The sequence below is a fragment of the Myotis daubentonii genome, chromosome 18 (assembly GCF_963259705.1).
Source record: "Myotis daubentonii chromosome 18, mMyoDau2.1, whole genome shotgun sequence".
Classification (NCBI taxonomy): Eukaryota; Metazoa; Chordata; class Mammalia; order Chiroptera; family Vespertilionidae; genus Myotis; species Myotis daubentonii.
Window position 1 is genome coordinate 17,500,704 of NC_081857.1, and position 26,315 is coordinate 17,527,018.

The window sequence follows — 26,315 nt, forward strand, 5'->3', positions numbered from 1 at the left end:
GTATGCATTTCTCAAACAGAAAAGATAAATTTTTTTAATCCTCGCCTGAGGATATGTTTTTATTGATTTTGAGAGAGAGCGAGGGAGAGAGAAACATCGATGTGGGAGAAAACCATTGACTGGTAGTCTCCATGAGTGCCCCAACCAGGGATCGAACCTGCAACATAGGTATGTACCCTGATTGGGAATCGAACTGGCAACCTTTTCGGGGTACGGGATGACGTTCCAACTGAGCCACATGGCCAGGACAAGGATGATAATATTTGATTTGCTCACTGGGAGGTACAGAGAATCTAAGCCTACTGTGAAGAACTACTACTACACGCTACAAGTTGAGGCAGGGGAGATGGTATGAAGGTAGTACTTGATGTCTGCTCTTGAGTAATTCATAGTGCAACAAGAGCTACTGAAGTAAATAGCAATGCAATAACATTTGTAGAGCTTCTACTAAAACAAAGAAAGGTAATGTAACCTGCCCAAGTGACAAAGCTGGTAAGTGGCAAAGGTACGATGTAAACTCAGTCTGGTTCTAGAATCCATGACCTTAAATACCATGCTCATAATGAGGAATCAAACTCAGTTTCTCTTCTAAACCATGATCAAGGGTAACTCCTGACTGCGGATGAGAACCAGTATATTCCTCTTACTGCCCTGTGCTCCTTTGATTTGATTTTCTGTAGCTAAAAAACAAAGATGCCAACTAAAAGAGTAGGCAATAACGAACGATGATCTCAAAGAGTTCACATTCGGTGTGGGAGACAAAAATGTAGAGAGATGATATTCCAACATGTTATAAAAAAGATATAAAAGACTGCAGGTACACAGTTGCAGCATATTGAACAGAGATAATAGTCATGTGAGCTTTATAAAAAAATTTCACTCTGAGTCCGCACAACAAAGCTGAGGCAGCTAGAGATGCGATGGGGTGGCGTATCTGACACCAGCAAACGGTCACAGTGATTTTGCATTCCCTAAAACAAAAGCCCAGAGGATTGGTTCCACTTTGACACGGCCTGGCGGATGCTGTTTTTGTTGTCGTTGCTGCTGTTTTTCCAGGAGCCTGCTCACTTTTGTCTCGACATGCATTAAATTTCTTCCGACCTCTTTTCTCACAACTGTTTGCACACAATGTTTGTTTAGATTAAGTCTAGAACTGCCTGTCTAAATCATTAAAGCCTCCATAAAGGGAAGGGCTTTTGACTTTCATAGTACCTTAAAGTATGCATTTCTGTGTTTTTAAACTTTCCTCCGCTTCATCACGCTATTCCGCTCCTTTCCTTCTGGCCTAATAATTCCTAGTTCTTGCAAGAAACAGCAGTGGCAGTGACTCCAAAGTTACGGTATGTAACTGTCTAACCTGATTTCCCCCAAGGTGACACCTACCAGCCATGCTAATGTGTAAGAAACCGAATGCAACACAACAGGAGGATGCAAATGTATCGGGTGGTAAAATCCGGTTAAATGTTAAGATTTTTTTGTTTGTTTGTGTAGTGCTCCTTTAAAACCTTGAAATGTGGCCAAGGACACTTTACAAAGGACACTCCTGAAAAGGCCTACACAGTTCAATTTTACCTGGAACGTTGAGCGTCAGCAGAGGAGCTTTCCAAGCTGTCCAAACACTGTGCCTTGAGACGACCCTCCCGCCCTGCGCTCTGATGACCCGGGTCCACAAAATAAATCCTAGCGGGATCCCAGCGGGTCTGAAAAGCCCATCTAAACTCAGGATCCTGGGGGTTCATGCACAAAATACCTGCACTTTCCACAGGGTAGAGAGCAATGCGATGAGACTGTGTACCTAGGGCAAAGTACAGTATGGCACACGCCTGCAACCTTAAAGTGGTTTACATGAAACATCTCAGAGACTTAAAAAAAAAATCCACCTCAAACGCCTTACTGATAGTCGGGAAAGGCCTACTACTGTGGAAAACTGCAGGGTGAACGGCTCTAGCAACGCTTTGTTTTCCACGAAGACTTGAACACGTTATTTTAGGAGCCATCCAACATGACGTCATCCGCAGACTCGGCTCGGAGGCCGGGGTCACATCTGGAAACCAGCGGTTCTCTCCAGGTGGCAGAGTGAGGAGTGCTTTATAAGAACCGTGTTTAAAAACGTCTGTTACGACAGGTTTTTTTTCCATTTTAAAAAATATAAACGTTAAGGTCACCTTTTCTGCAACGTTACCTTCGAGCGCAAAACAGAGGTTACACTCACAACTCCTCCGCGCGTCCTTTTGAAAAGACAAGCTTCGTCCTGGACAATGAACCGGGCTCCTGAAATCCCTGGCGGCTCACTGTTCCCCACCCCAACCCGCTCACACAGGCACACACTCACTCCCACGCGCGGCACCTAAATAGCTCTTTCAAATAAGGTGAGTCCCTCACAGCTGGATTCGTGGGCTGTGCCCTAGTGTCTGTCCATATGTGTCCTACGGTCTGTTTCCTCCTTAAAAAAGGAAGCTGTGTGTCCCAGTGCGCACAAACACACACACACACACCTTCGCACGCACGAATTACACCCTCAGGCTGAATCACCGGTCCGCGTGGCAGGCAACTTACCAGCCAGTCAGTCCCAGGAGCTCCGGGTCCGGGTACCAGCCTCCAGGGACCCGATTCCCCTCCGGCCTTAGGCAGTAATTCATCAGAAGGCGACGGACGCCCCACCCCTTACTTCCCACTCCCACCCCGGGTCTCGGGCGTCGGGTGGCGCCGACTGATGACGCAACGGCCCCCTGCCTTCTCCGCAGTTCCTCTGCCAAAGCGCCTGCGGGCCACCCCGCCCCCTTCCGGGTACCAGTCACCGCGGCGTTTGCCATCCGGTCCTGCCGGGACCGATGCCCTCTAGCGGCTCGGTGTCTAGGAGCCGCCAAAGAGGACTAGCCATGGCCTCCCGAAGCTTTGATGGTAAGCTTGCGCTGCTTTTTAGGGAGGGGCGTGGGTTAATTAGCGCCATGTGGCGCCACCTCGCGGACAGTGGCCACGCGGCCTGCTGAGGAGAGCCGGGGGGCGGGAAGAAAGGAGGAAGCTGACCCGACGTTGCGTAATTGGGCTCCGTGAGGCATTTGAGGGGGAAAAAAATACATTTCCCAGAATCCTGCGGGGCTTAACGCTGGTGAAAAAGGGAAGTCGGAGTGCAGGTCCGGGTCAGAGGCCGCCTCTGAACTCCTGTTCCCAGCAGGCTGCGCGCGCATTCGGACGCGGGCGCCGTAGCGCTGGCGGTGCCGCCGGTAACACAAGATTTCATTTCCCAGGGTCCCGCCGCGGGAACCTCCGGCGGGCCGGCGCGCGCGAGCCCCCGAGCGAGGCGGCAGAGGTGGCCGCGCAGGCTTCTGGGTCCTCCTGGTCTTCACCTTTCTTCTCCGCGTCTGGTCCGTCGGCCGCTGCCGCGGCGGCCCCCGGCCTGGCCGACATGGCGGCGGTGTTGCAGCAGGTCCTGGAGCGCACGGAGCTGAACAAGCTGCCGAAGTCCGTGCAGAACAAACTCGAAAAGTTCCTGGCCGATCAGCAGTCCGAGATCGACGGCCTGAAGGGGCGGCACGAGAAATTTAAGGTGGAGAGCGGTAAGTGACGCCCTTCCCGCGCTCAGGGGGGTGGGCCCGACTCCGGCGCGGTGGCCGGGCTTTCCCGCTTTCGAGCCCTCGCTCTGGCTGCGACCGCCCTGGCAGCCTCGCTTCCTCGCTCTCGCGGGCCCCTCTCTCAGTTGGATACGCAGGAGCCTTTTTGTTCGTTTCTTTTTGTAAATCTGAGTCCCCAGCCAGGCCCGTTTCCTTCGTAACGAGGCTAGTCCCACAGGACACGAACTTGCGACGATCTGGGGTCTGTTTACCCCGCCCTGAGCCTGCAGCCTCAGTCTAAGGCTAGAGCGCCCCGCGCGTCAGTTGCGCGGAAAACCGTGGTGGTGTCCGCCGTGTGGCCGGCTCACCTGCGTTCGGTTGGTCTAATCATTAGGCTCCAATCATCAGGCTCCAGTCATTAGACTCTAATCATCAGGCTCTAAGGGGCCGTCTCTGCGCTGGTTGCGCCTGTGAGCGGCGCTGGTCCGTGGGAACTGGATGCGCACCAAGATGCGCGGGTGCGGGGCGTGGCGCTGGCGGCCAAGGGAACGGGCGGCAGATGCGTTTACCGTGTCGGACTTCACCTCCGACAGCTGGCGTTTAATGGAAACTGTGACGACCTATTTATTACTAATGCCTGGAGCAGACCCTCAGGTGAGAGCGAAGTTACCGACCATAGTGGCTCGAACCATTAGTAACACACTGCCCGTCGCGCGCTGTGGTTTACCAGTTGTTTGGGGGGATTGTTTACTGGGTTTTGCTACGTCGGCTGAAAGTTCTGAATAAAGTCTTACTTCAAAGTGCGTAGCAGAATTGAGGTGTTGAAAATTAATCTCCCGAGTCCCAGAGGTGAAGGTAGTCCACGGCCTTCTATTCATGAGTTGACACAGAAATAGAGTGTCTTTGATGGTCCCGATAGCGGTGCTGAACAGCACTGACCCGGAGCCCTTCGCGTGATAAGTTAACGCATTTGTTTTCATTTAAACGTCGTAATTTTATACTTTGGGGCACATTTTGGCTGTTTTAACACAAGCCTTTTTTAAAGCAGAACCGGTTTTGTAAATAATTCTTTTCTCCCTTTAATCAAGCTTATTTGGCTGCTTTACGCTAAGATATCGACTGGCCCATGTGTGGGGGAAACACTGAGATGTAAGACATGTTTCCTGCCTTGAAGTGGGATAGATAGACCAGGAATTTGTAAAATCCCCCTCGGGTCTTATTTTCTTTGGAAGTCATTTTCAGTGCTACATGTATTTACCTTTTTCTCAAGTTTTCTTCCTTGGAGTGCAGTTCCAATACTATGTCTTAAATTTTAAAAAATGAAGCTTATTAAAAATAAGTGGCAGTATCGAAATTGTGGGTACATGTGTGTTTTATTATTTTTTTCCCCTCTGCTCTTCTGTAGAACAACAGTACTTTGAGGTAGAGAAGAGGCTGTCCCACAGCCAGGAGAGACTTGTGAATGAGACCCGAGAGTGCCAAAGCTTGCGGCTTGAGCTGGAGAAGCTCAGTAAGTATTACATCTTTTTTAAAAATATATATTTTTATTGATTTCAGAGAATAAAGGAGAGGGAGATATAGAAACATCAACGATGAGAGGGAATCATTGACTGGCTGTCTTCTGCACGCCCCCTACTAGGGATCGAACCCACAACCTGGATATGTGCCCTTGACTGGAATCAAACCGGGAACCCTGCCGTCTGCAGGCTGATGCTCTATCCACTGAGCCAAACCAGCTAGGGCTTAATTACATCTTTATCATATTCGTGGAGTATTGAGATCTTCTGACACTTTTGTATACTTTGGAAACATCTACTTACTGTATATGAAAATACTGTTTTCATTTATGGTAATATTTTTATTTTTCATTCAGTGGTAAAGACTATAAAAGAAAATAGGGTTTTCAGAGGTTCTCAACCTGTGGGTTGCCACCCCTGAAAATACATCCTGCATATCAGATATTTACATTACGATTCATAACAGTAGCAAAATTACAGTTATGAAGTAGCAACGAAAATAATTTTATGGTTGGGGGTTACCACAACATGAGGAACTGTATTAAAGGGTCGCGGCATTAGGAAGGTTAAGAACCACTGGTCAGTGGTCAGGAGGCCTTGATTCTGAGTGCTATTAAAATGCTCTTTTGCCATATGTAACTCATAATAGTGCCTGACTATTGTTTATAAAATGGCTAGAACCACATGCTGATCTACTTACTATACGACCAGCCGTGGGCAAACTACAGCCCGCAGGCCGGATCCGCCCGTTTGAAATGAATAAAACTATTGAAAAAAAAGACCGTACCCTTTTATGTAATGATGTTTACTTTGAATTTATATTAGTTCACACAAACACTCCATCCATGCTTTTGTTCCGGCCCTCCGGTCCAGTTTAAGAACCCATTGTGGCACTTGAGTCAAAAAGTTTGCCCACCCCTGATACAGACCAAATGTGATATTTTAGAAAGCGCTTTGAAAAAATAAAAGCAATTATGCAACTGAAAAGGTAAAGAGAGTGCTTAATTATTTTTATGTTGTTGAAAAACTAAAACCTATTCCATTTGTTTTAATTTTCTGTTATAATTTTTATAAATAATAATCTCAAGATATTTCCTACTTAATCCTAGTTCAGGTGAAAGAAGAGTAGCTAATTTCCTTCTTAGTTTTCTTACATCATTAACTACTAGAAAGTACACAAGATCTTAAAGTTCTTGACATATATTGGGAAGATGGTGTGTATTTGCTTTGTCTACAGTAGAAGAAAGCAAACGTCAGAAAAGACCTGATAGAGTAGGGGCATAGTATTTGTTACTAGATACAGATGGCTTTCAATTTGATTAGGAACTCAGGAAGCAAATGATAAGGAGAATGGTTAAAACATTGATCTTTCTTAACCAGTTTCATGCCCTTTGGCTATTTGGGTCATGTTTTTTTTCAGCTAATTTTGGCACAACTCATTTTTAAAACATGACATACATATGATGGTATGATATGGATACATTTGTAATGAGGGCACAAGTACATATTGAGTAACTAGATCCAGTTTATTGTCTATACATTGTTTTGCCTTGGAATAATAAAAAGGTCTGTACAATAGTGATGATAAAGAATTTCAGGAAAATGACTGATTACAGCTGCTTGTGTTAGATCTGGAAGAGGGAGAGGGAGGGGAAGATGGGGATAAAGATAAACAAACAGACCTTTGAGGTGTATAATTACATTTATATTTTTTTAGTGTATCATACTGGATGTGTAAGTTGGGAAAGCAGTAAGTAACTTTAAAGCAAAATAGAAAATTTAGATTAATTTCGTAGGGTTTTTTCTTGTAATAAGCCAATTGTTAATAAAGTATTTGCTCATTAAATTGCTAGCACATAATATAGATGTTTTAATTGAAGAAAATTTTAGAAAGTTAATTCTTTCCTAATTACCTTCATGTATTTAGCAGAGAAACTGTATTAAGGAGAGATAGCCCATTCATTATAAGTGGAAGTTGTGGGATTGGTAATTGAGTATCAAGCATAATTTCCTTTCTTCCATGTTAAAGGTTCTCTACAGTGATTAATAAGCTGAATTATAATCACAGTGTCTATTGTGATTTATTTTGTATACAGTTTATGGAAGTTAAATGTTACTAACTTTTTTGGTATGTTTTAGCTCAGTTTCCTTATTTGTAAATTTAATTCACTTTTTTTATGTTTGACTTGGAAGATGTCATTGAAAAATAAGGAAGTTGGTAATACATATGCTTTTACCTATAAAGTTTGGCTGGAATGATCACATGGAATTTTGGAGACAGGATAACCTATTTTAAAATTTGGTCTAGAAATACAGTAAATTTGGGATGTATTTATGATTTTAAATGCGATATATAACTCGGTCTTTCTGAGACTCAATTTCTTAATTTTAAAGTGTATATGAGTGGCAGTTGAATAAAACCTGTTCATTGCAAGTTTTAAGCCTGTGTGTGATCATAAAATTCCTTTTATCCAGACAATCAACTTAAGGCACTAACGGAGAAAAACAAAGAACTTGAATTTGCTCAGGATCGCAACATTTCCATTCAGGTAAATGTTATTCCTATGAATAAAACTAATTATAACATGATACTTGAGGAAGTTTTCTATTCTGACCTATTAGTTATTTAGTCAGTGGGAAGATGAAACAGATGTTCTATTAGAAAAAGCGACTAGCAAAAGCATATACATAAATTTCTTAATTGGATCTTTATATGTTTTATTGCTAGATTGAACATTTTACTCATTAGAATATATTAGTACAGTGGGGCCTTGACTTACGAGTTTAATTCGTTTCGTGACGGAGCTCGTAACTCAAATTACTCGTATGTCAAATCAAAAAGTGAACGAGTGAGACACGTGATGCTGGGCTGATGTTGTGGCGTTCACTATGACGTTCGCTGCGCCAACTAGCTCGTAACCCAAATTTTAGCTCGCAACTCAAAGCAAAAAATTGGCCGAGAGACGGCTCGTATCTTGAAAAACTCATTAGTCGGGACACTCGTAAGTCAAGGCCCCACTGTACTTGACATAAAAAAATGCTTGCTTTTTTAGCTTTGAAGCGCTCCTAAGTTGTGATTTTTAAAATTATCATTGTATGTAAAGTGCCAGAGAATTAGATGTAGGAGAGATAGATGTTCATAGGTCCATCTGTCCATCTAGTCACTCACCCACTTATCTACCTGCCTTCCATCTTTCCTTTCTCTTAGAAATTATCTACATAATGCTTACTATTGTGCAGGCATTATTTCAGTTATTGAGGATATGGGTGGATCCACATCTGAAATCATTTACTTAGGATAGTAATATGAAAAACACTGAATGTGATTACAAGGATTGTTGACCAATTTATTTAATAAAATGAGCATGCCCAGATAAAACTTTAGACTCTTTTCATTGCTTTTTTAAAATTTGCATTTGATTTGAGTTTGAAAGGTACAAAAAATTTAAAAGGGAAAATGGAATTTTAAAACAAAACAGAGGTAGCTGCATAAATGGTTAATGATGACAATGTGAGATGTTGCTCTACTTCACATCAGAAAAATGCAGATAAAACAGTAACGTAATTATCTTTCACCTTCCATGTTAACAGTAATTTCATTTTTTGTTTTAAGAGCAATCTGTACTTTGACATGGGTGGCTGGAGAATTGCTACTTATGACTCAAAAGCATATAAACTGCTGTTGTCTTGCTACAAAAGCAGTTTGACTATGACTAAATAATTAAGATTTTTAAATAATTCCATTTCTAGGGATCTCTTATTGAGAAACTAGAGGCCTGGTGCATGAAAATCATGCACTGAGGGGAGAGACGGGGCGGTCCTTAAGCCCAGCCTGCGCCCTCTCGGGACCTCTCAGGGGATGTCCGTCTGCCAGTTTAGGCCTGTTCCCTCACCACTACCCCGGGTTCGGGTCTAAGCTGGCAGTCAGACATCCCTCTCGCTGTCGGGGACTCTTGCAGTCTGGGACCCCTCGCTCCTTACTGCTCACCTGCAGCAGAGGCAGGAGAGTCTCCCACCACTGCCACTGTGCTCCCCAGAGCACTGCTCAACCAGAAGCCGGGCTCGCTGCTCCTTAGCGCTGCCTTGGGGGCGGGAGAGGGATAGCCATGAGCCCAGCTTCTGTCTGAGCGGTGCTCGCCCTGTGGGAGTGTACTGACCACCGGGGGCAGCTCCTGCTTTGAGCATCTGCCCCCTGGTGGTCAGTTCACGTCATAGTGACCAGTTGCTTCACCATTCGGTCAATTTGCATATTAGGGTTTTATTATATAGGACTAGGGGCCCGGTGCACGAAATTCGTGCACTGGGTGTGTGTGGAGGGGAGTGTCCCTCAGCCCAGCCTGCCCCCTCTCACATACTGGGAGCCCTCAGGCGTTGACCCCCATCACCCTCCAATCGCAGGATCGGCCCCTTGCCCAGGCCTGACACCTCTGGCTGAGGCGTCCGGCCCGGGCAGCGGGGACCTGCAGCTGCAGCGGCCCCACGATCGTGGGCTCCGCTTTAGGCCCAGGCAAGGGACCCCTAGCTCCTGGGACTGCCAGCTTCAACCATGCCCAGCTCCCATCACTGGCTCCACCCCTACTTCCTGCTATCACTGGCCAGGGCGGAAAAGGCACCTGATTCTCTGATCATGGCTGGGGGGCAGGGCAAAGGCGGCCCCAGGGCCGCCTTTGCCCTGCCCCCCAGCTCTTAGCTCCCACCTGGGTTTCTGATCACTGTCAGTGGCAGGGGGCTTCTTCCTGCTTTCCCTTTTGCCTCCCTGCATTGTGCCTACATATGCAAATTAACCGCCATCTTGTTGTCAGTTAACTGCCAATCTTAGTTGGCAGTTAATTTGCATATAGCCCTGATTAGCCAATGAAAAGGGTAGCTCGAATGCCAATTACCATTTTTCTCTTTTATTAGTGTTGATAATTGCAACTGAAGTGTAAATGTAGTGACAGCAAAAAATTAGTAAATTCAATGCCCTATGAAAGTGTATTCAAGTAGGACACTTTCAAGTGATAGCGACATGAGTTTTTCATGAGCCAAGGAAAAATAATTTTTAAAAATCCAAAGCATGAACAGAAATGTTGAGTATAGGTAATTTTTAAACTTTTTGCTGTATGAGTTAGAAAAAAAACAAACCATTTTTAAAGCACAGCTGACATGAACTAAAGTGACAATTTCATATTCAGATTCCTGTATTGATGATCAGCTTGATTTAATTATGTATGTATTATACTTACTCCTCTGTATGACAGAGCCAGTTTACAAGGACAAAGGAAGAATTAGAAGCTGAGAAAAGAGACTTAATCAGAACCAATGAGAGACTATCTCAAGAACTTGAATATTTAACAGGTATGAAGAAGTGCTTTAGCCTCTAACTTCACTCTTCCTTTCTCTTCCTACAGTGCTAGGAATTACTGTCCTGTTCATGTCTGTTGTTGGTGTTTATTTATCATAGCTCAGAATAGAGTTCTGGGTAATAGCCTATTGTTTCTCCCACTTATTTGAGATCATTACCAAGGATTTAAAGAAGTGTCCAGACAAGTACGCAAACGAAAAACATCTCAAGTAGTAATTTAGACCAAGATCTACATGCAAAGATACTCGATAGAATGTTCTTTGTAATATCAAGTTGGAAGTAGTTTAAATATTTATAGAGGCTGAAATCATTTATTTTATATATACATCTTTGCTAGTATAAGCTGTCCATGAGCATTCAATATAAGAAGCTAAATGGGGGGCCCATATTTAGAAATATACACTGAAGTGTAGTTAGGAGGCAGGAATATAAGATATATAAACATAGGCTGTAATATATAGTACAGTTAACATATTTAGGTAAATATGACATGCAGTTTACTGGTATCAAGTTCCCTTTGTTTACCTTTGGTAAGTGTTCTGAAAAGTTTTAGTTCTATAAAAGGAAGAATTTTCAAATATTTATGTTGCTATGTAATATTTAATTAGACATTTCCAGTCTCAGAAAAAAAGTTACTTCAAATTATTTGTTGATGTTGATCAGTTGGTGAGTAGGTAAAATTAAAAGAATTTTTCTTCATAAAAACCTTTGTAAGGAAAATAAGTCTGTTTTCTGGTTTTGTATAGGAGGTCTTTATATGTATCTTTTTTTTTTTTTAACTTAGCAGGTAGCTGTTTATGAAATATTAATAGAACTTTGGTTATATGTCAGAAAAACCAATGTTAATTTTGTATATTTAGCTTAAGGTATTGCATTTAAATAAAATAACCAGTATAATTTAAATATGTGGTTCGGTGCAGGAATTTGGTTCTTTATCATATACTTGCTAAAATTAAATTTGTATTAAGTAGCTCAGAAGTAAATTAAAATAGGACAATTGAGAACTACTTACTTGGTATTAAATGTTTATATTCCAAATATGCATTTTTTAAAATATATTTTTATTGATTTCAGAGAGGAAGGGAGAGGGGGAGAGAAACATCAGTGGTGAGAGAGAATCATGGATTGGCTGCCTCCTGCACGTGCCCCTTCTGGGGATCGAGCCTCAACAAGGCATGTGCCATAGACCGAAATCGCACATGGGGACCCTTCAGTCCTCAGGCCAAGGCACCATCCACTGACCCTGACCCAAACCAGCTAAGGCCCAGACAGGCATTTTTGATGTTCGGTTCCTCTAAGCAATAATGAGTTATTTTCAAATTCTCTTCTGACCTTTCTAGAGGATGTTAAACGTCTAAATGAAAAACTTAAAGAAAGCAATGCAACAAAGGGTGAACTTCAGTTAAAACTGGATGAACTTCAAGCTTCTGATGTTTCTGTTAAGGCAAGTAACAGATAACTCCTAATGCACAAAATATAATTTTTGCTTAAAACTCACCTAAATTAAATTTAGGCAAGATATCTATAAAGTAATTAAAGCTGTGTTTTGTTTTTTAATGTCAGGGAATTAAGCATTAAGATAGCTTTAATTGAACTGTTTTGGTTATGTGATATTTTAATTCCTTATTCTTTTCTGATTATGTTTTCTGTTAAGAATCCTTGCAGATACTTATTTCTGTTATAACGTATTCTGCTTGTGTTCCTTGGCTGCAGGCAAAATCATAAATAACCACACGTTATGTTTTACTATAAATTTTTTTTTTTTTAATTTCTTTAGCATCGAGAAAAACGCTTGGAGCAAGAAAAGGAGTTGTTGCATAATCAGAATACATGGCTGAATACCGAGTTGAAAACCAAAACTGATGAACTTCTGGCTCTTGGCAGAGAAAGAGGAAATGAGATTCTAGAGCTTAAATGTAATCTTGAAAACAAAAAAGAGGAGGTATGTTAGTAAAATTGTATTTTTGTGTTGGTTACAACGTAACATTTGTGTGACCATTTATTAGACATTTACTCAGTGGTATACACTTGTAAATGTATTGTAGGATTAAGGGTCATATGTGAAGAACATAACTCATAAACATTTTGCCAGGGAAATTAACCAGTTCCTTTGAAATAGAATTTATAACATTCTTTGATGACTTTTGTTATTACTACTGTCTTATGATACATCTTCCCTACAACATGTTTAAAAAGTGGTAAGTTTTTGTGAGCTAAATCCAAACATATTCCATAAACTATTACTCTTTTATTTTCTCAAATATCCATATTTATATAAAATGTTTTTAGGCTATTGGAGATTGTTTTGCATTTGGCAGCTAAATTTATATCATTTCAAATTAATTTCAGTTAACATAGCATTATCCCCCCCAACCCAACTCTACTTTTTGTTTCTAGGTTACTAGAATGGAAGAACAAATGAACAGCTTGAAAACGTCAAATGAGAATCTTCAAAAGCATGTAGAGGACCTGTTGACCAAACTGAAAGAGGTATAGTGACCACTGTAAAATCTCTCTTTTACAGAAATAATAAAGCACTTAAGAAACTGTTTATTTTATAAAATTATTTTATGTTTTGAACTGTTCCTGGCACTACAAAATAGTCGGGACACTTACCTAATCTGATATAGCAATTGTATGCTAATCCAAAGTAATGTCTAAAAATGAGTAGCATTCATTTTAATATTTGAGTATTCCCCTTTTATTATCAATATTTCATCCTTAAAGTAATTCATCTTTATCATGAAAACTGATTTTCATCTTATCTCATTACCATACAAAACTGTTTTTTATCTTGGTGTTTGATAAGCCTTCTAAATTCAGTTCAAAGGTGTCTGCTATAATTGATTTTTTTTTTTTTTTTTTTTAAGGCTAAGGAACAGCAGGCCAGTATGGAAGAGAAATTCCACAATGAATTAAATGCTCACATAAAACTCTCTAACCTGTACAAGGTAGGTACCCTGCCACACATTTTAGTGTCCTAGTGTTATATTATTAGATGTTTTGATGACTTTTTGAGATTATATTTTAGAGTGCTGCTGATGACTCAGAGGCAAAGAGCAATGAGCTTACCCGAGCAGTTGATGAACTACACAAACTTTTGAAAGAGGCTGGAGAAGGTAACTTTTCAATTATGCAAAGATTATTTCATTTTTACATAGGAGGTACTTTTTTCTTACCTTTGTGTAGATTGTTGGATTTAGAAGTTAGATTAACTTTATTATGGACAGAAACTCTGGTATAGAAGAAAGATCCTGGATTCAGATATTTTAAATTATTTTTTAGCAAATACTGTATTTAAAATATAGTTTTTCTATTTTGTTCAACTAATAATTTTATGTATAATCCGATTTCTAACAGAAAAAATTTTCCCCGTAAATGTTTACTTTGATAAGTATATAAGTTTATAGTTTGGGTACTCTCTTAATCCATAAATAAGCCTCACGTTTAAATTATAAATAGTGTATTTTAAAGTCTCTGATTTTTTTATATTCTTTTTTTTGAAATATGTTATTTTTTTTTATAATCTCTTTCAGTTATTTCGTATCTTCTAAATTAGAGATCAAATTAAAACCAAAGAGATACTTAGAGGCACTTTTTTACAATATAAGTTCCTTTATTTTCCCTGTGAATAGGAGACATCAAAAGAGGAAATAGATTCGCCAGGCCAGGGCACTTTAGGATTTATAAATAGAGCAAGAGCATTAGTGGGTACTATTGACTGCAGCCTGTCTAGAATATAATATTGTTGGATGGAGGGAAAAATGACTATTCTGTTACATTTTATAAGCTCCAACTTTTAATTATACGTTTGAATATTGTCTTTAAACATGTTTTTAGCAAATAAAGCAATACAGGATCATCTTCTAGAGGTAGAGGAATCTAAAGATCAAATGGAAAAAGAAATGCTTGAGAAAATAGGGAAATTGGAAAAAGAATTAGAGAATGCAAATGACCTGCTCTCTGCCACAAAACGTAAAGGTATGGATTAAAATGCTTATTAATGGCTTGAAATACTTGAACTTCCCTACATGGGTCTCATTTAATTTTACTACTAGAATTTCTCTGTAATGTTATTATGTAAGAAACTCCATCAAGCTATAGTGTTAGAATGTACTTTTAGTTTTAAATTAGTACTTGATATGTACCCTCACTGTATTATCAGAAGTAATAACATTTGGTCACATGATTGTGTCGATTTTCAGAATAGTTTTAACTATAATTACTGCATGATTTTTTTATTTGAATCATGTTATATTGCTCTTTGATGTCATAATTTTAACTGTTTGTAGGAATTTATATGTAACTAGAGGCCTGGTGCATGAATTTGGGCACAGGTGGGTTCCCAGGAGTAGCGGGGGCCCAGATGCGATTGGTCCTCCAGACAGGCAGTGGGATGCCCTTGCTGGGGATCCGGATCTGTCCCGCTGACATTCGCACCGGTTGTCAGCAGCCGCGGTGCCCAAGGCCAACTTCCAGGAGGCCAGGTGGCGCTGTCGGGATCATGCCGATGGCACTGGTCCATAGGTGCCTGGCCCATTCTCCTGAGATTGGACATGCAGGACTACTGAGGGAGTGGCTGCCGTAGGGGCAGTGGGCCACCAGGATGGGTCTCATCCTGAGCAGCGCTCCTGCTGTGGGAGTGCACTGACCACCTCGGGGCAGCTCCTGCATTGAGCATCTGCCTCCTGATGGTCAGTGCGCATCCTAGCGACCGGTTGTTCGGTGCTTAGGCTTTTATATGTATAGATAAAAGTGACACACAGTAGGTGTCATTTTTTACTTAAAAATTTTATTAGTACCTTTAGTTTCAAATTTTACAAAAATATACTAGATTTCTATGTGTTGGCACAGGAGCCATATTATCTGAAGAAGAGCTTGCAGCCATGTCTCCTACTGCAGCAGCCGTAGCTAAGATCGTGAAACCTGGCATGAAATTAACTGAGGTAAGAGAGGTATTAAATATTGTTATTTTCCTTAAGCAAAAGTGATCATATTTCTCCAGAAAAATTAATCTTAAAATCATCTGATGATTAATGCATTTTTCTGAGAAAGGTTTTCTTGGTTGTTTGTTCTTGTAATATATAGTAAATATTGCCTCTGTGTGAGTGCTACTGAATCTTAAGATAGCCAGACTCTGTACTCCTGTTGTTATGCTTGCATTTGAAATGAACCCTCTTTTACTTTCAGCTGTATAATGCTTATGTAGAAACTCAGGATCAGTTGCTGTTGGAGAAACTAGAGAACAAAAGAATTAATAAGTACTTAGATGAAATAGTGAAAGAAGTTGAAGCCAAAGCACCAATTTTGAAACGTCAGCGTGAGGAGTATGAACGTGCACAGAAAGCTGTGGCAAGTTTATCCGTTAAGCTTGAACAAGCTATGAAGGTTGGTTCCATTCCCAAATTTTAGCTATAGGAAAAATACATTTGAGAAACAGTAATTATACGTATTAAAGCTTGTCATTACATTATGAAACACTGGTAAGCACAAAATGTTCTTATCTTTACTTAGCTTAAATTGTGAGCACCTTTTACATTTTTAAAGACATTTGGGATTATTTCTGTAGGGTTCTATAGTAGATGATAAATAGCCATTTCAAGTCTACCTTTATAATAGAATGCTCCTAAATTTAGCATGGTCGTTTTTTGTCAAATAGTTGTGGTGCAGACTCAATCACTAACTGCATAGTGTTGCAGAAGTGAGGAGAACTAGGTTTGCTAAAGTAATTGAGGTGTTAGTAATGTATTAGCCTCAGAAATTAATGGGATCCTTTCTATCCTCATGTAATGTGGCAGGAAAAAAGCAGTTGTGATAATTCTATCTAGAAATGACATTGTTTCACCATCTTTAAGATTTATTAAATAAATTTTTTTAGGAAATTCAGTTAAATCAATTTGTATCTGCTGTTCTAAATGATACATTTCATTTCCTTTTTTTTGAGAACAGTATAAATAAGTTGTATCTTTAATTTAAACTTTGGTTGCTATTGCTAATGCAATTTCAACATTAGTTTAAATCGGTGTATGTTATATCTAATATTCTCTCTCCTGAATCAAATGACAGATACCAGTCTTACTTTGGTAGGATATTGGCTTTTTGACACCCCCTTTCCTCATCTGGTTTGAGAAGTGGTCCCTTGCATCTCATTACATCTTGAGTTTCTCACTGTTGAGAAATGAGCATTTTGCCTAGAGTTTTTTGTCTGAAAGGAATAGTGAGGTAGAGGGGCTTAAGAATCAGGAAATAGCAGCTGTCCATTATGGAGAAACCTGTTTGTTTCTCCACTAATGTACAGGTACAGTGATGAAAAAAAACAAACACGATTTTTTCATAACTGTCAAGGAATTTAAAGATGATTAGTATAGCTTTTTTTAACAGCTAAATCTTCTGTCCTTAACATACATCATGTGTCCTTCAGTCAAGATTCTGTGATAGTTATTTGTAGGAGTTTTAGGGGTTTATAACCAAACTTAGAGGCCCGATGCATGAAATGCATGCAAGAGTAGGCCTTTGCTGCTGCGGCTGCCTGGGTCCCTCCCTCGCAGCTGGGGCAGCTGCCTTGATCCTGTGGCTGCAGCCCCAGCTTCGTCCCGGAAGGATGTCCAGTCTAATTAGCATATTATGCTTTTACTATTATCGATAACTTCCTTCCTTGACATCTCAGTCCCATTTTGAATTCAGTAAATTTGTATTATTGTCATAGTTCATGAAATTTGCCTGCTTCATTTGCCACATACTTGTGTCTTTTGAAATTGGCTTATGCAGGCCTGTAGGGCACTGTGCTCAGAAATACTTGAAACACCAGGATAAATATGAGCAATCTTTCGCTTCAATTTTTAAAATTTTTATGTGAAATGTGAAAATAACATATTAGGAAGCAAACTGTGTGAATTTGAGGTAACACAACATTTAAAAGATACAGTGTTTATATCAGGCTCCTTAACAACTGTGCCTCGAATTCCCTAATGAGACTATGGTGCCAAATTTTGCAAAGCACTGCATATACTATCGCTTTGTTTTATTTTGTTTTACAGGCTTGTGACTTTGGCAACCGATTCTTTAGAATTCATTCTTAATGCATTTTTAAATAAAATCAAGTCTTTTATGCATCTTACCCAACATGTTTTACTTAGTTGATATTTTCAGATAACCAGTGCAATAATGATTATTGTAATGTAGTTCTTTCTTTTTGTATTAGTAACAAAACTTTTGAGATTATTTACGTGGTGTCAATTGAATTTGATGTGGATATAAAATTGTAAGTGACAGTTAATTTGGGGGGAGTGGCACATTGCCCATACTTTTCATATAGTGATGAGCTATCTTTGAGATATTAAATATGTATGTTCATATTTATAAAGAATATCTCTTTGGGGGCTTCTATACTATTGAATATATTATAGAATATTTTTAGTTTATAATTTAATTGCTGTAGTATTTGAGCACTATATATTTTTGTTATTTGCATAGCTGCTTCATTTGTATAGCTCTTAGAAGGAAATACAGAGTTTTCATTTGAATTTACATTTTGAAGGAGATTCAGCGATTGCAGGAGGACACTGACAAAGCCAACAAACATTCATCTGTGCTTGAAAGAGACAACCAGAGAATGGAAATACAAGTAAAAGATCTTTCACAACAGGTTAGAAGTTTTTGTTTCTTTTTCTATTTTTCCCCCTAAACTGACAGTCTGATAATGCCTGAATCTGTTTGCAGTTACCTAAGAGAGACCTACCACATTTGAAATTCTCATCAATTAGGAATACTACTTTAGCAGAATTGCAGCCTAGTCATTATTCTTTCACAACCCCTCCCTTTTTTCCTTTTGTCTTTAAGTGTTTGATAAATTTTGAAATTATAGGTACCAGTTGTGATAAATGAAATAATTCAAAGATTTTTAAAAAATTATTTCCCCCTACTCCTGTCCCAGAATATAACCTAATTGCAGACTTCTGTATATTTTTTCATGTCATTCTTTTTATATGTATAAACACACGAGCATATGTAAACATACATTAGTTTTCTTTGTTTTTACTGATATAGTAGAACATTACTCTGCCACTTTTTTTAACTGAACTTGTCAGGAAATGTACATCTATTTTTGTTCATGTATTTTACCCTAATTTTTGTTTATAGGTCTACACACATAAACACAATACAAAAATTTTACATGAAAGGGATTAAAACCTATTTTTCATGCTCTTCTCCATTATATAAAACATGCATAAGAATGCAAGTGCAAGCACATACTTGTACACACAATAAGTATTTCTGTGTATTTTATTGGGTCATTGTTTTACAACAAATTGAGCCAGCCGTGCTTCTGAAATTGTAATTTGGCTGCTTTTTAAAAATAACAGCCTTCATTATACACTGTTACAGAAATGAAAATAATTTTAAACGTTTTTTCAGTTTTTAATTTCTTAAACATATGCTTGATACTTTAAGATAATTTAATATAAGTTGATGGTGTTTATGAAGTAATCTTTTCATTTGAAAATTTCCATTTTTTCCAGAATTGAAGCTAATACTATTTGATAATATATTAAAACTTTGTTTTTAGATTAGAGTGCTTTTGATGGAACTTGAAGAAGCAAGGGGTAACCATGTAATCCGTGATGAGGAAGTAAGCTCTGCGGATATAAGCAGTTCGTCTGAAGTAATATCACAGCATCTAGTATCTTATAGAAATATCGAAGAACTTCAACAACAAAATCAGCGTCTCTTAGTGGCTCTAAGGGAACTTGGGGAAAGCAAAGAAAGAGAAGAACAAGAAACAACTTCATCCAAGTAAGTTATTGGCTACCTTCATTTGTTTAGCAAACACTGAAAACTTCTTATGTACCCCCTAACAGTGCTAGATATAGGGAAAATAGTGATTTAGGAGAGAGGAAAAATGGAGCAATAATACAAAAAATAATAATTCTCTCAGGGACCTGAGTGTGTGGATGAGCTCAATAATTAGATGAATAAATGGATAATTTTAGTTCAGTGTGATTAAAGCTATCTATATATATAAAGGGCTAATATGCTAAGTGTCTGACCGTTCAATCAGTCGCTATGACACACGCTGACCACCAGGGAGCAGACAACACAGGAGCTGCCGTGATGTGCAGTGGCCATTTACAGAGAAACGGCACCGTGGACCTGGCACCGACAAACCAACACTCAGCTTACCCATTTGGGACACGGGCCCCGCCACCACCCCGGAGCAACAGCTCACCAAATCGCAGCTGATGCTGCCGAGACCCCCTATGCAAAATGCAGCCCAAAGTCCAGCCCAGCAACGGTCACTGTGGGTGCCAGGTAGCAGCACCCGGCTTCCTCTCCCTAGCGACTAGCCTCCTTGGCGTTTCTTAGCCCAGGAACACAACTAGCTAGAAAAATTTTACACTTTTATCAAATTTCTATGAAGCATTTTCCCATACCTCATCTCATTTGGTCCTCACAGAAGTCCTGAAGTAGGTAGATAGGAGACTCGGTGGAATCCTATTTTCTTTTCAATTGCCGGAAAATGGAGATTTAGATAGTTTAGAAACTTGACCCAACTCAAAAGAAGTAAGAAATGGTGGACCTTGAAAATGACCAGATTTTCTCACTGCACAGAATATAGTCAAACACTGCTGCAGTTAAATATTTCACCCTGTGTTCTTCCTGCGTGATCTACAATAATAATCTGCTTCGTGTTGATATTTACTGCTGTGTTGCTGACAGTTGCCTGAAGAGAAGTTGGGATGCTTTACTGGGCTGGAAAAAGTTTAGCTAAATCAGAAAGCTGGTCTAATTAAGCAAGTTTATTCTATATATATAAAATGCTAAGTTGACTCACACATGTGCGATAAATAAAAAGCTCTCGCTGGCACCAGTGGCACGCATGTGTATCCATCTGTTATTGTTAGTCGTGAATTTGGTTGACACTTTTATCACAGAGAAAGAGCGGATAGCAATATTAAAATATTTCTCCTAATTTCCTTTCCATGTACACGAGTTAGTGCACCTGGCCACTGGTAATAGATAGAAGCCTACTCCTGGGAGCATAGAGATGGAGGACAGAGCCTAGATTTTAGAGAATAGACCAGGCTTCATGGGCAAGATATGTAGGAATTATTTAGGCAGAGTAAAGAATTTTTTTTTTTTAATGTGCTTGGTGCTAGAGGAGGAAGAATGGCTATGAACACAAGACTATAGTTAAGACTGAGTGGAATCGGTTTAATTTTTGCAAACAAATTTTTCAGATGACAGTGGTGAGTGCCTGAGTCCTGTGATGGGGCTTTAGAAGCAGTTCTTATAATATCAGTAGAAGAAAGGTCACACAAGAAACAAAAATGCTACGCTTAATGATAAATGCTCAAATACTTAGTCTGTATATACAGTAGAAATTATAACTGCTTCTTAAGCTCAGTGAAATAGACTTAGATTTTTGTTTGGTTCGGTTTCGTTTGTTTGATTTGGTTTTGTAGAATTACTGAGCTTCAGCTCAAACTTGAGAGCGCCCTCACTGAATTGGAACAACTCCGTGGGTCACGACAACATCAGATGCAGCTTGTTGATTCTATAGTTCGTCAGCGTGATATGTACCGTATTTTGTTGTCACAAACAACAGGAGTTGTCATTCCTTTACAAGGTAGGTTTTTTATGTGTTAAAAGTTTCTAAGTATTTGGGGGGAAATTTTATGAAATATATCTTAGGGAATGGATTTTGGAATATAAGCAGTATGTATGGTAACTTCAAATCTGACTACCATATGTGATTGATTATAACAGGTCATCGATCCTAAATACCATTATTTTAGGTATTAAAAAAGAAGAAAGCTGACCATTGGTGAAACGTGTGCATCTTAAAATCAGTGAATTATCTTTATTTTGGTCATTTGGTTTTAACATTTAATCTGCAAATATACCTAATGAGAAACCAACAATAATCTTAATAGGCTATTTAGTAAATTCCTTGTTTCATAATTTCTGTAACCTATTATTTTATTTAAATGATGTATTTACAAAGAAATGTTTTTTATGTGTGTATTTTACATTTCTGAAGCTTCAAGCTTAGAGGATAGTTCTGTTGTGTCAACTCCAAAACGTTCAAGTACATCACAGACTGTTTCCACTCCTGCTACAGTCCCTATAATTGAATCAGCAGAGGCTATAGAAGCTAAGGCTGCCCTTAAACAGGTAAAGGCCACACACCTTTATTATCTTGGATTAGGTATTCGAGAACAGTGTCATCTTCTAATAATTTCTCTTAATATTTAGTTGCAGGAAATTTTTGAGAACTACAAAAAAGAAAAGGCAGATAATGAGAAAATACAGAATGAGCAGCTTGAGAAACTACAGGAGCAAGTCACAGATTTGCGATCACAAAACACCAAAATTTCTACCCAGCTAGATTTTGCTTCTAAACGGTAAATTTTCTTTTGTTCAAAAATTAATGAAATGTAGAGCTCTCTTCAGCAGTATATATAATAAATTGGAATGACAAAGAGATTATCATGACTTCTGCACAAGGGATGACTCTCAAATTCGTGAAGCATTCCATCCTTTTTGACATTGGGTGGTGGGCACACAATACAATAAACAGGTGATGTATCATAGAATTATATACTTAAAACCTGTATATTTTTACTAACCAATGTAACCCCAATCAGTTCAATTTAAAAAAAGAAATCACATTTAGGTTATCAAAAAAATTAAGAATACTTCAGTGTTCAAATGAAACAAATTCAAGGCTTAATTTGCAATAGTACTTTTTTGTGGGCCATAATTCAGATGAAAAGGTATGGGGGTTCATTTTTAATATTGGTTAATGATTCTCATGGGCATTGCTAAGGGATCCAGATAGTTATTTAAAGCTGAAGTTCATGTGAGGAATGTTGGTAGTTTTCCTTCCATGAGGTAGAAAGGCATAATGTTTCTGTAGGACTTTATTATTTTATAAATGCACCAGAGCATGAGGTGTAATGTAAGCCAGTTTTATTCAGCCTTTGCTATTTTAGGTAGGAGATAAGCAGGTACTAGATAGTTAATTTGGGGAAAATTCATTTTCTTGGCCACTTAACAAAGGAATAATAATAAATTTCATTCCATAGTTGTTAGAATCATTGAATACTTGTTAGCTTAACAAATAGGACAAATTTTATCTCTATGAATGCAGGCATACCTTGGAGATGTTCCTGGTTCAATTTCAGACCACTGTGATGAAAAAAATACTGCATTAAAGCAAGTCACACGAATTGTTTGATTTCCCAGTGGATAAAAGTTATACTTACACTGTAATGCAGGGGTCCTCAAACTTTTTAAACAGGGGGCCAGTTCACTGTCCCTTAGACCGTTGGAGGGCCGGACTATAGTTTAAAAAAAAACTATGAACTAATTCCTATGCACACTGCACATATCTTATTTTGAAGTAAAAAAACAAATGGGAACAAATACAATACTTATATTTGCATGTGGCCCGCGGGCCGTAGTTTGAGGACCCCTGCTAATGTGTTAAGTGTGCAATAGCATTATGTCTAAAAAAATGTACATACCTTAATTTAAAAATTTTTTATTGCTGCCTAGCCAGCGTGGCTCAGTGGTTGCGTATCGACCTATGACCTAGGAGGTCACGGTTTGATTCTTGGTCAGACCATATGCCCAGCTTGCAGGCTCAGTCCCCTGTGTGGGGCATGCAGGCAGCCGATCAGTGATTCTCATCATTGATGTTTCTATCTATCCCTCGCTCTGCCTCTCTGAAATCAATTAAAAAAATTTTTTTTAAATACTGTATTGCTTTAAAATGCTAACTGTCATCTGAGCCTTCAAGTCATGATCTTTTGCTGGTGGAGGGTCTTGCCTTTGTGTTCATGAAATGCAGTACTTCAAAGCGCAATAAAATGAGATATGCCTGTATTACATGATAAAACTATGTTTTTGTTAGGATAAATTCCAAGTTTGTTATTCCAAATAAAAGCATCCTTTTCTCACTACTTTCATAGTTCTAGCCAGCTATTTTCTAAGATTTCAGGTAGTTAGTAAGATGAGCCCTGGCCATGTGGCTCAGTAGGTTGGAGCCACAAGTGGCGGGTTTGATTCCTAATGAGGGCACATAGCAAGGCTACATGGTTAATCCCCCATTGGAGTGTGTGTAGAAAGCAACTGATCTATGTTTTCCCTCTCACATCAATGTTTCTCTTTTGCTCTCCCTTTTTCTCTCTCAAAAAAATAAATTCATTCGTTTAAAAAAGAAAGTAAGATCAGTTGTAGAGGAGAAAAGAATGGCAAAAATCTATCACGAACCATGCATCCTTATCTAAAATTGTGTACTGCATTGTGGTGGGTGTCTGGTTGTATCAACATTGTATTGGCATTTCTAATTAAAATTCTTGTAAATGTATAAGATTAAAAAGTTCATTCAGCATGAAATACTATGCTTATTTAGTATTTGGATTTAACTGCTAATTTTAGAGTTTAGAAAAAAGTATGAAGGTGTTACATTTTTACAAAGCCACTTTTATGTATACTTATTTAAAATTAAGCTAATGTGAAGTTCTTTAAGGAATTAAGCTAGGCCGTAGTATTTCAGTGTATTACAGTGTGGGGACTGCACTTTTTCAGACTGGTGGAGTTAGTTTTATGGTTGATAGTTTATGACTTACGTCTTAATGAATTATTTTTCTTTCATAAAAGTTATGAGATGTTACAAGATAATGTTGAAGGATATCGCCGAGAAATAACATCCCTGCATGAGCGAAATCAGAAACTCACTGCAACAACTCAAAAGCAGGAACAGATCATCAACACAATGACGCAAGATTTGAGAGGATCAAATGAAAAGCTAGCTGTTGCAGAAGTGAGAGCAATTTTTCTCATATGATTTGCATTATGAATTGCATTTGAAATTTGTTTTTTAGCTGTTTTATTTTACTGGTTGGTATGACATAGATATTGGAGAAGTTTGTGTATTACAAGTCCTTGATCAAGGTTTGAACTGCACAGGTCCACTTATCCATAAATCTGCATATATGTGGGCCCAGTATAAGTAAACTTGTGCAATTCAAACCATGTTTGTTAAAGGGTCCATAATAGTTAGGACCGCCCTAGCTGTTTTGGCTCAGTGGATAGAGCATTGGCCTGCGGACTGAAGAGTACCAAGTACAATTCTGGCCAAGGGCACATGCCCAGGTTATGGGCTCGATCCCAGTAGAGGGTGTGCAGGAGGCAACCGATTAATGATTCATCATTGATGTTTCTATCTCTCCCTTGCCCTTCCTCCTGAAATCAATGAAAATAAAATTAAAAAAAATAATAATAGTTAGAATCCAAGACTGGGAATCTGTAGGTGAGTGGTTCTCAACCTTGGCTGCACATTAGAATCACCTGGGAATCTTTTCAAAATCCTGATTTCTGGGCTTCGTTCTCCGGAAATTCTGTTTCTTTGTTATGGGGTGGGGCCACAACATTACTAACAAAGAAACAGAATTTCCGGAGGATGAGGCCCAGAAACCAGGATTTTAAAAAGATTCGGAGGTGATTCTAATGTGCAGCCAAGGTTGGGAACCACTGTGGTAAGTGGAGGGCCAACTTAAATTACTCGTGGATTTTCATCTGTGTAGCTAGTTGGTGCCCCTAATTGCCTAGTTTTTGAAATGTCAACTGTATCTAGTTGTTCATCAGTTGGGTGCTTCTATAGGGCAGTGGTCGGCAAACTCATTACTCAACAGAGCCAAATATCAACAATACTTCTTCAAAATAGACTCGCCCAGGCTGAAAACCGACTTCTGCGCATGGGCCACGAAATTTGAATTGCACTGTACGTGCGCCTGCACATAGTATTTTGTGGAAAAGCCACACTCAAGGGGCCAAAAAGCCACATGTGGCTCCCGAGCCGCAGTTTGCCGACCACGGCTAATATAGGGGAAAGAAATTTGTTTTTTGTACTGAGATTTTTCTTACAAGTCATCGATTTCAAAATTTGTAAATCACTGTAGCTACAACAAAGACAAATGAGTATTTTATCCATTCTTGCTCATTTCTAAAAAAGTATAAAATTACATTAGCATTGTATTATATTTCTGAATTTCAACATGAATATAAATGTCTATCAACTGAATTATTTGATGACTAATTCTTATGTAATAAGGGTTTTGCTTTTTTATGAAGTCTTCTCAACTTGTTTTGTTTTGCTAATCCTCACCTGAGGATACTTTTTCCATTGATCGTTAGTGAGAGTGGCGGGGAGAGAAGCAGAAACATGGATTGGTTGCCTCCCACATGTGCCCCAACTTGGACTGGGGAATCTAACCCGTGACCGTTGGTGTGCAGGCCTATGCTTTAACTACCGAGCAGCCCAGCTAGGACTCATGCTCTCAACTTTTGATCACTACTTATGAAGTAGGTAAAGTTGTCTCCCACTTTACTTGTTGAGAAATAGATTGAAAAGCTAAGTAATTTGCCTATTTTGGGGCAGTCATATGATATGAGTTGGTTGGGACTTAAACCACAGTTTTCTGAATCTGTTGGCTATATTGTTTTATTTTTATCTTGCTCCCATACCTTTGTGGGGAATGCACTTTTTCAGACTGGTGGAGTTAGTTTTATGATTGATAGTTTATGACTTATGTAAATATGAATACTTTGAGGGTATTGATCTTCAAATCACCCTCCAAAATCCCCTGAGATTCAGAGTGTACTTGTCATGGGGAAAAAAGTTTAAGTCAGCACTCTCAAACGGATAGTAATCACACTACCTTCTAAAACTTGCATAACGTAACGCAAGTAGACTAGCATAATTTTGCAGTTGTTCTTTTACTCTGGAATTTATTTTATTTTATTTTTGTATTAAGGTCTGATTTGTTAGGGCAAAGAACTATATGAATTTATGGTAATCACAAGACTTTTTCCTTTGATCTGTTGGTGGTCACT

At 39.1% G+C, this 26,315-nt stretch overlaps 2 protein-coding genes and 2 non-coding genes across 9 annotated transcripts in view; 3 read left to right on the forward strand and 1 right to left on the reverse strand.

The window, feature by feature from the left end:
• Positions 1–2,709, reverse strand: part of ODR4 (odr-4 GPCR localization factor homolog) — a 29,547-nt gene extending 26,838 nt beyond the window's left edge. For both annotated transcript variants that reach the window (XR_009449939.1, XM_059675485.1), the window contains exon 1: positions 2,557–2,709. The gene's annotated coding sequence lies outside the window, so the exon portion shown is untranslated. The remainder of the gene's footprint in view (positions 1–2,556) is intronic.
• A 34-nt stretch (positions 2,710–2,743) lies between these two features.
• TPR (translocated promoter region, nuclear basket protein) overlaps positions 2,744–26,315 on the forward strand; it is a 69,673-nt gene continuing 46,101 nt past the window's right edge. For 3 of the 5 annotated variants that reach the window (XM_059675475.1, XM_059675479.1, XM_059675476.1), the window contains exons 1-19: positions 2,745–2,901; positions 3,249–3,557; positions 4,957–5,061; positions 7,544–7,617; positions 10,309–10,405; positions 11,753–11,856; positions 12,190–12,354; positions 12,810–12,902; positions 13,283–13,363; positions 13,444–13,531; positions 14,253–14,393; positions 15,267–15,358; positions 15,603–15,800; positions 17,950–18,057; positions 18,979–19,205; positions 20,876–21,039; positions 21,454–21,587; positions 21,669–21,817; positions 24,081–24,243. In XM_059675475.1, the coding sequence (XP_059531458.1) occupies positions 2,832–2,901; positions 3,249–3,557; positions 4,957–5,061; positions 7,544–7,617; positions 10,309–10,405; positions 11,753–11,856; positions 12,190–12,354; positions 12,810–12,902; positions 13,283–13,363; positions 13,444–13,531; positions 14,253–14,393; positions 15,267–15,358; positions 15,603–15,800; positions 17,950–18,057; positions 18,979–19,205; positions 20,876–21,039; positions 21,454–21,587; positions 21,669–21,817; positions 24,081–24,243 (2,562 nt within the window). In that variant the 5' untranslated portion in view covers positions 2,745–2,831. Of the gene's footprint in view, positions 2,902–3,248; positions 3,558–4,956; positions 5,062–7,543; positions 7,618–10,308; positions 10,406–11,752; positions 11,857–12,189; positions 12,355–12,809; positions 12,903–13,282; positions 13,364–13,443; positions 13,532–14,252; positions 14,394–15,266; positions 15,359–15,602; positions 15,801–17,949; positions 18,058–18,978; positions 19,206–20,875; positions 21,040–21,453; positions 21,588–21,668; positions 21,818–24,080; positions 24,244–26,315 lie in introns of all 5 variants that reach the window. The other 2 variants (XM_059675478.1, XM_059675480.1) reach the window with 1 other exon arrangement.
• LOC132221429 (small nucleolar RNA SNORA66) lies at positions 16,077–16,204 on the forward strand. Its single transcript, XR_009449980.1, has one exon. It is a non-coding gene; the product is annotated as a small nucleolar RNA SNORA66 (small nucleolar RNA).
• On the forward strand, positions 21,856–21,957 carry LOC132221418 (U6 spliceosomal RNA). Its single transcript, XR_009449972.1, has one exon. It is a non-coding gene; the product is annotated as a U6 spliceosomal RNA (small nuclear RNA).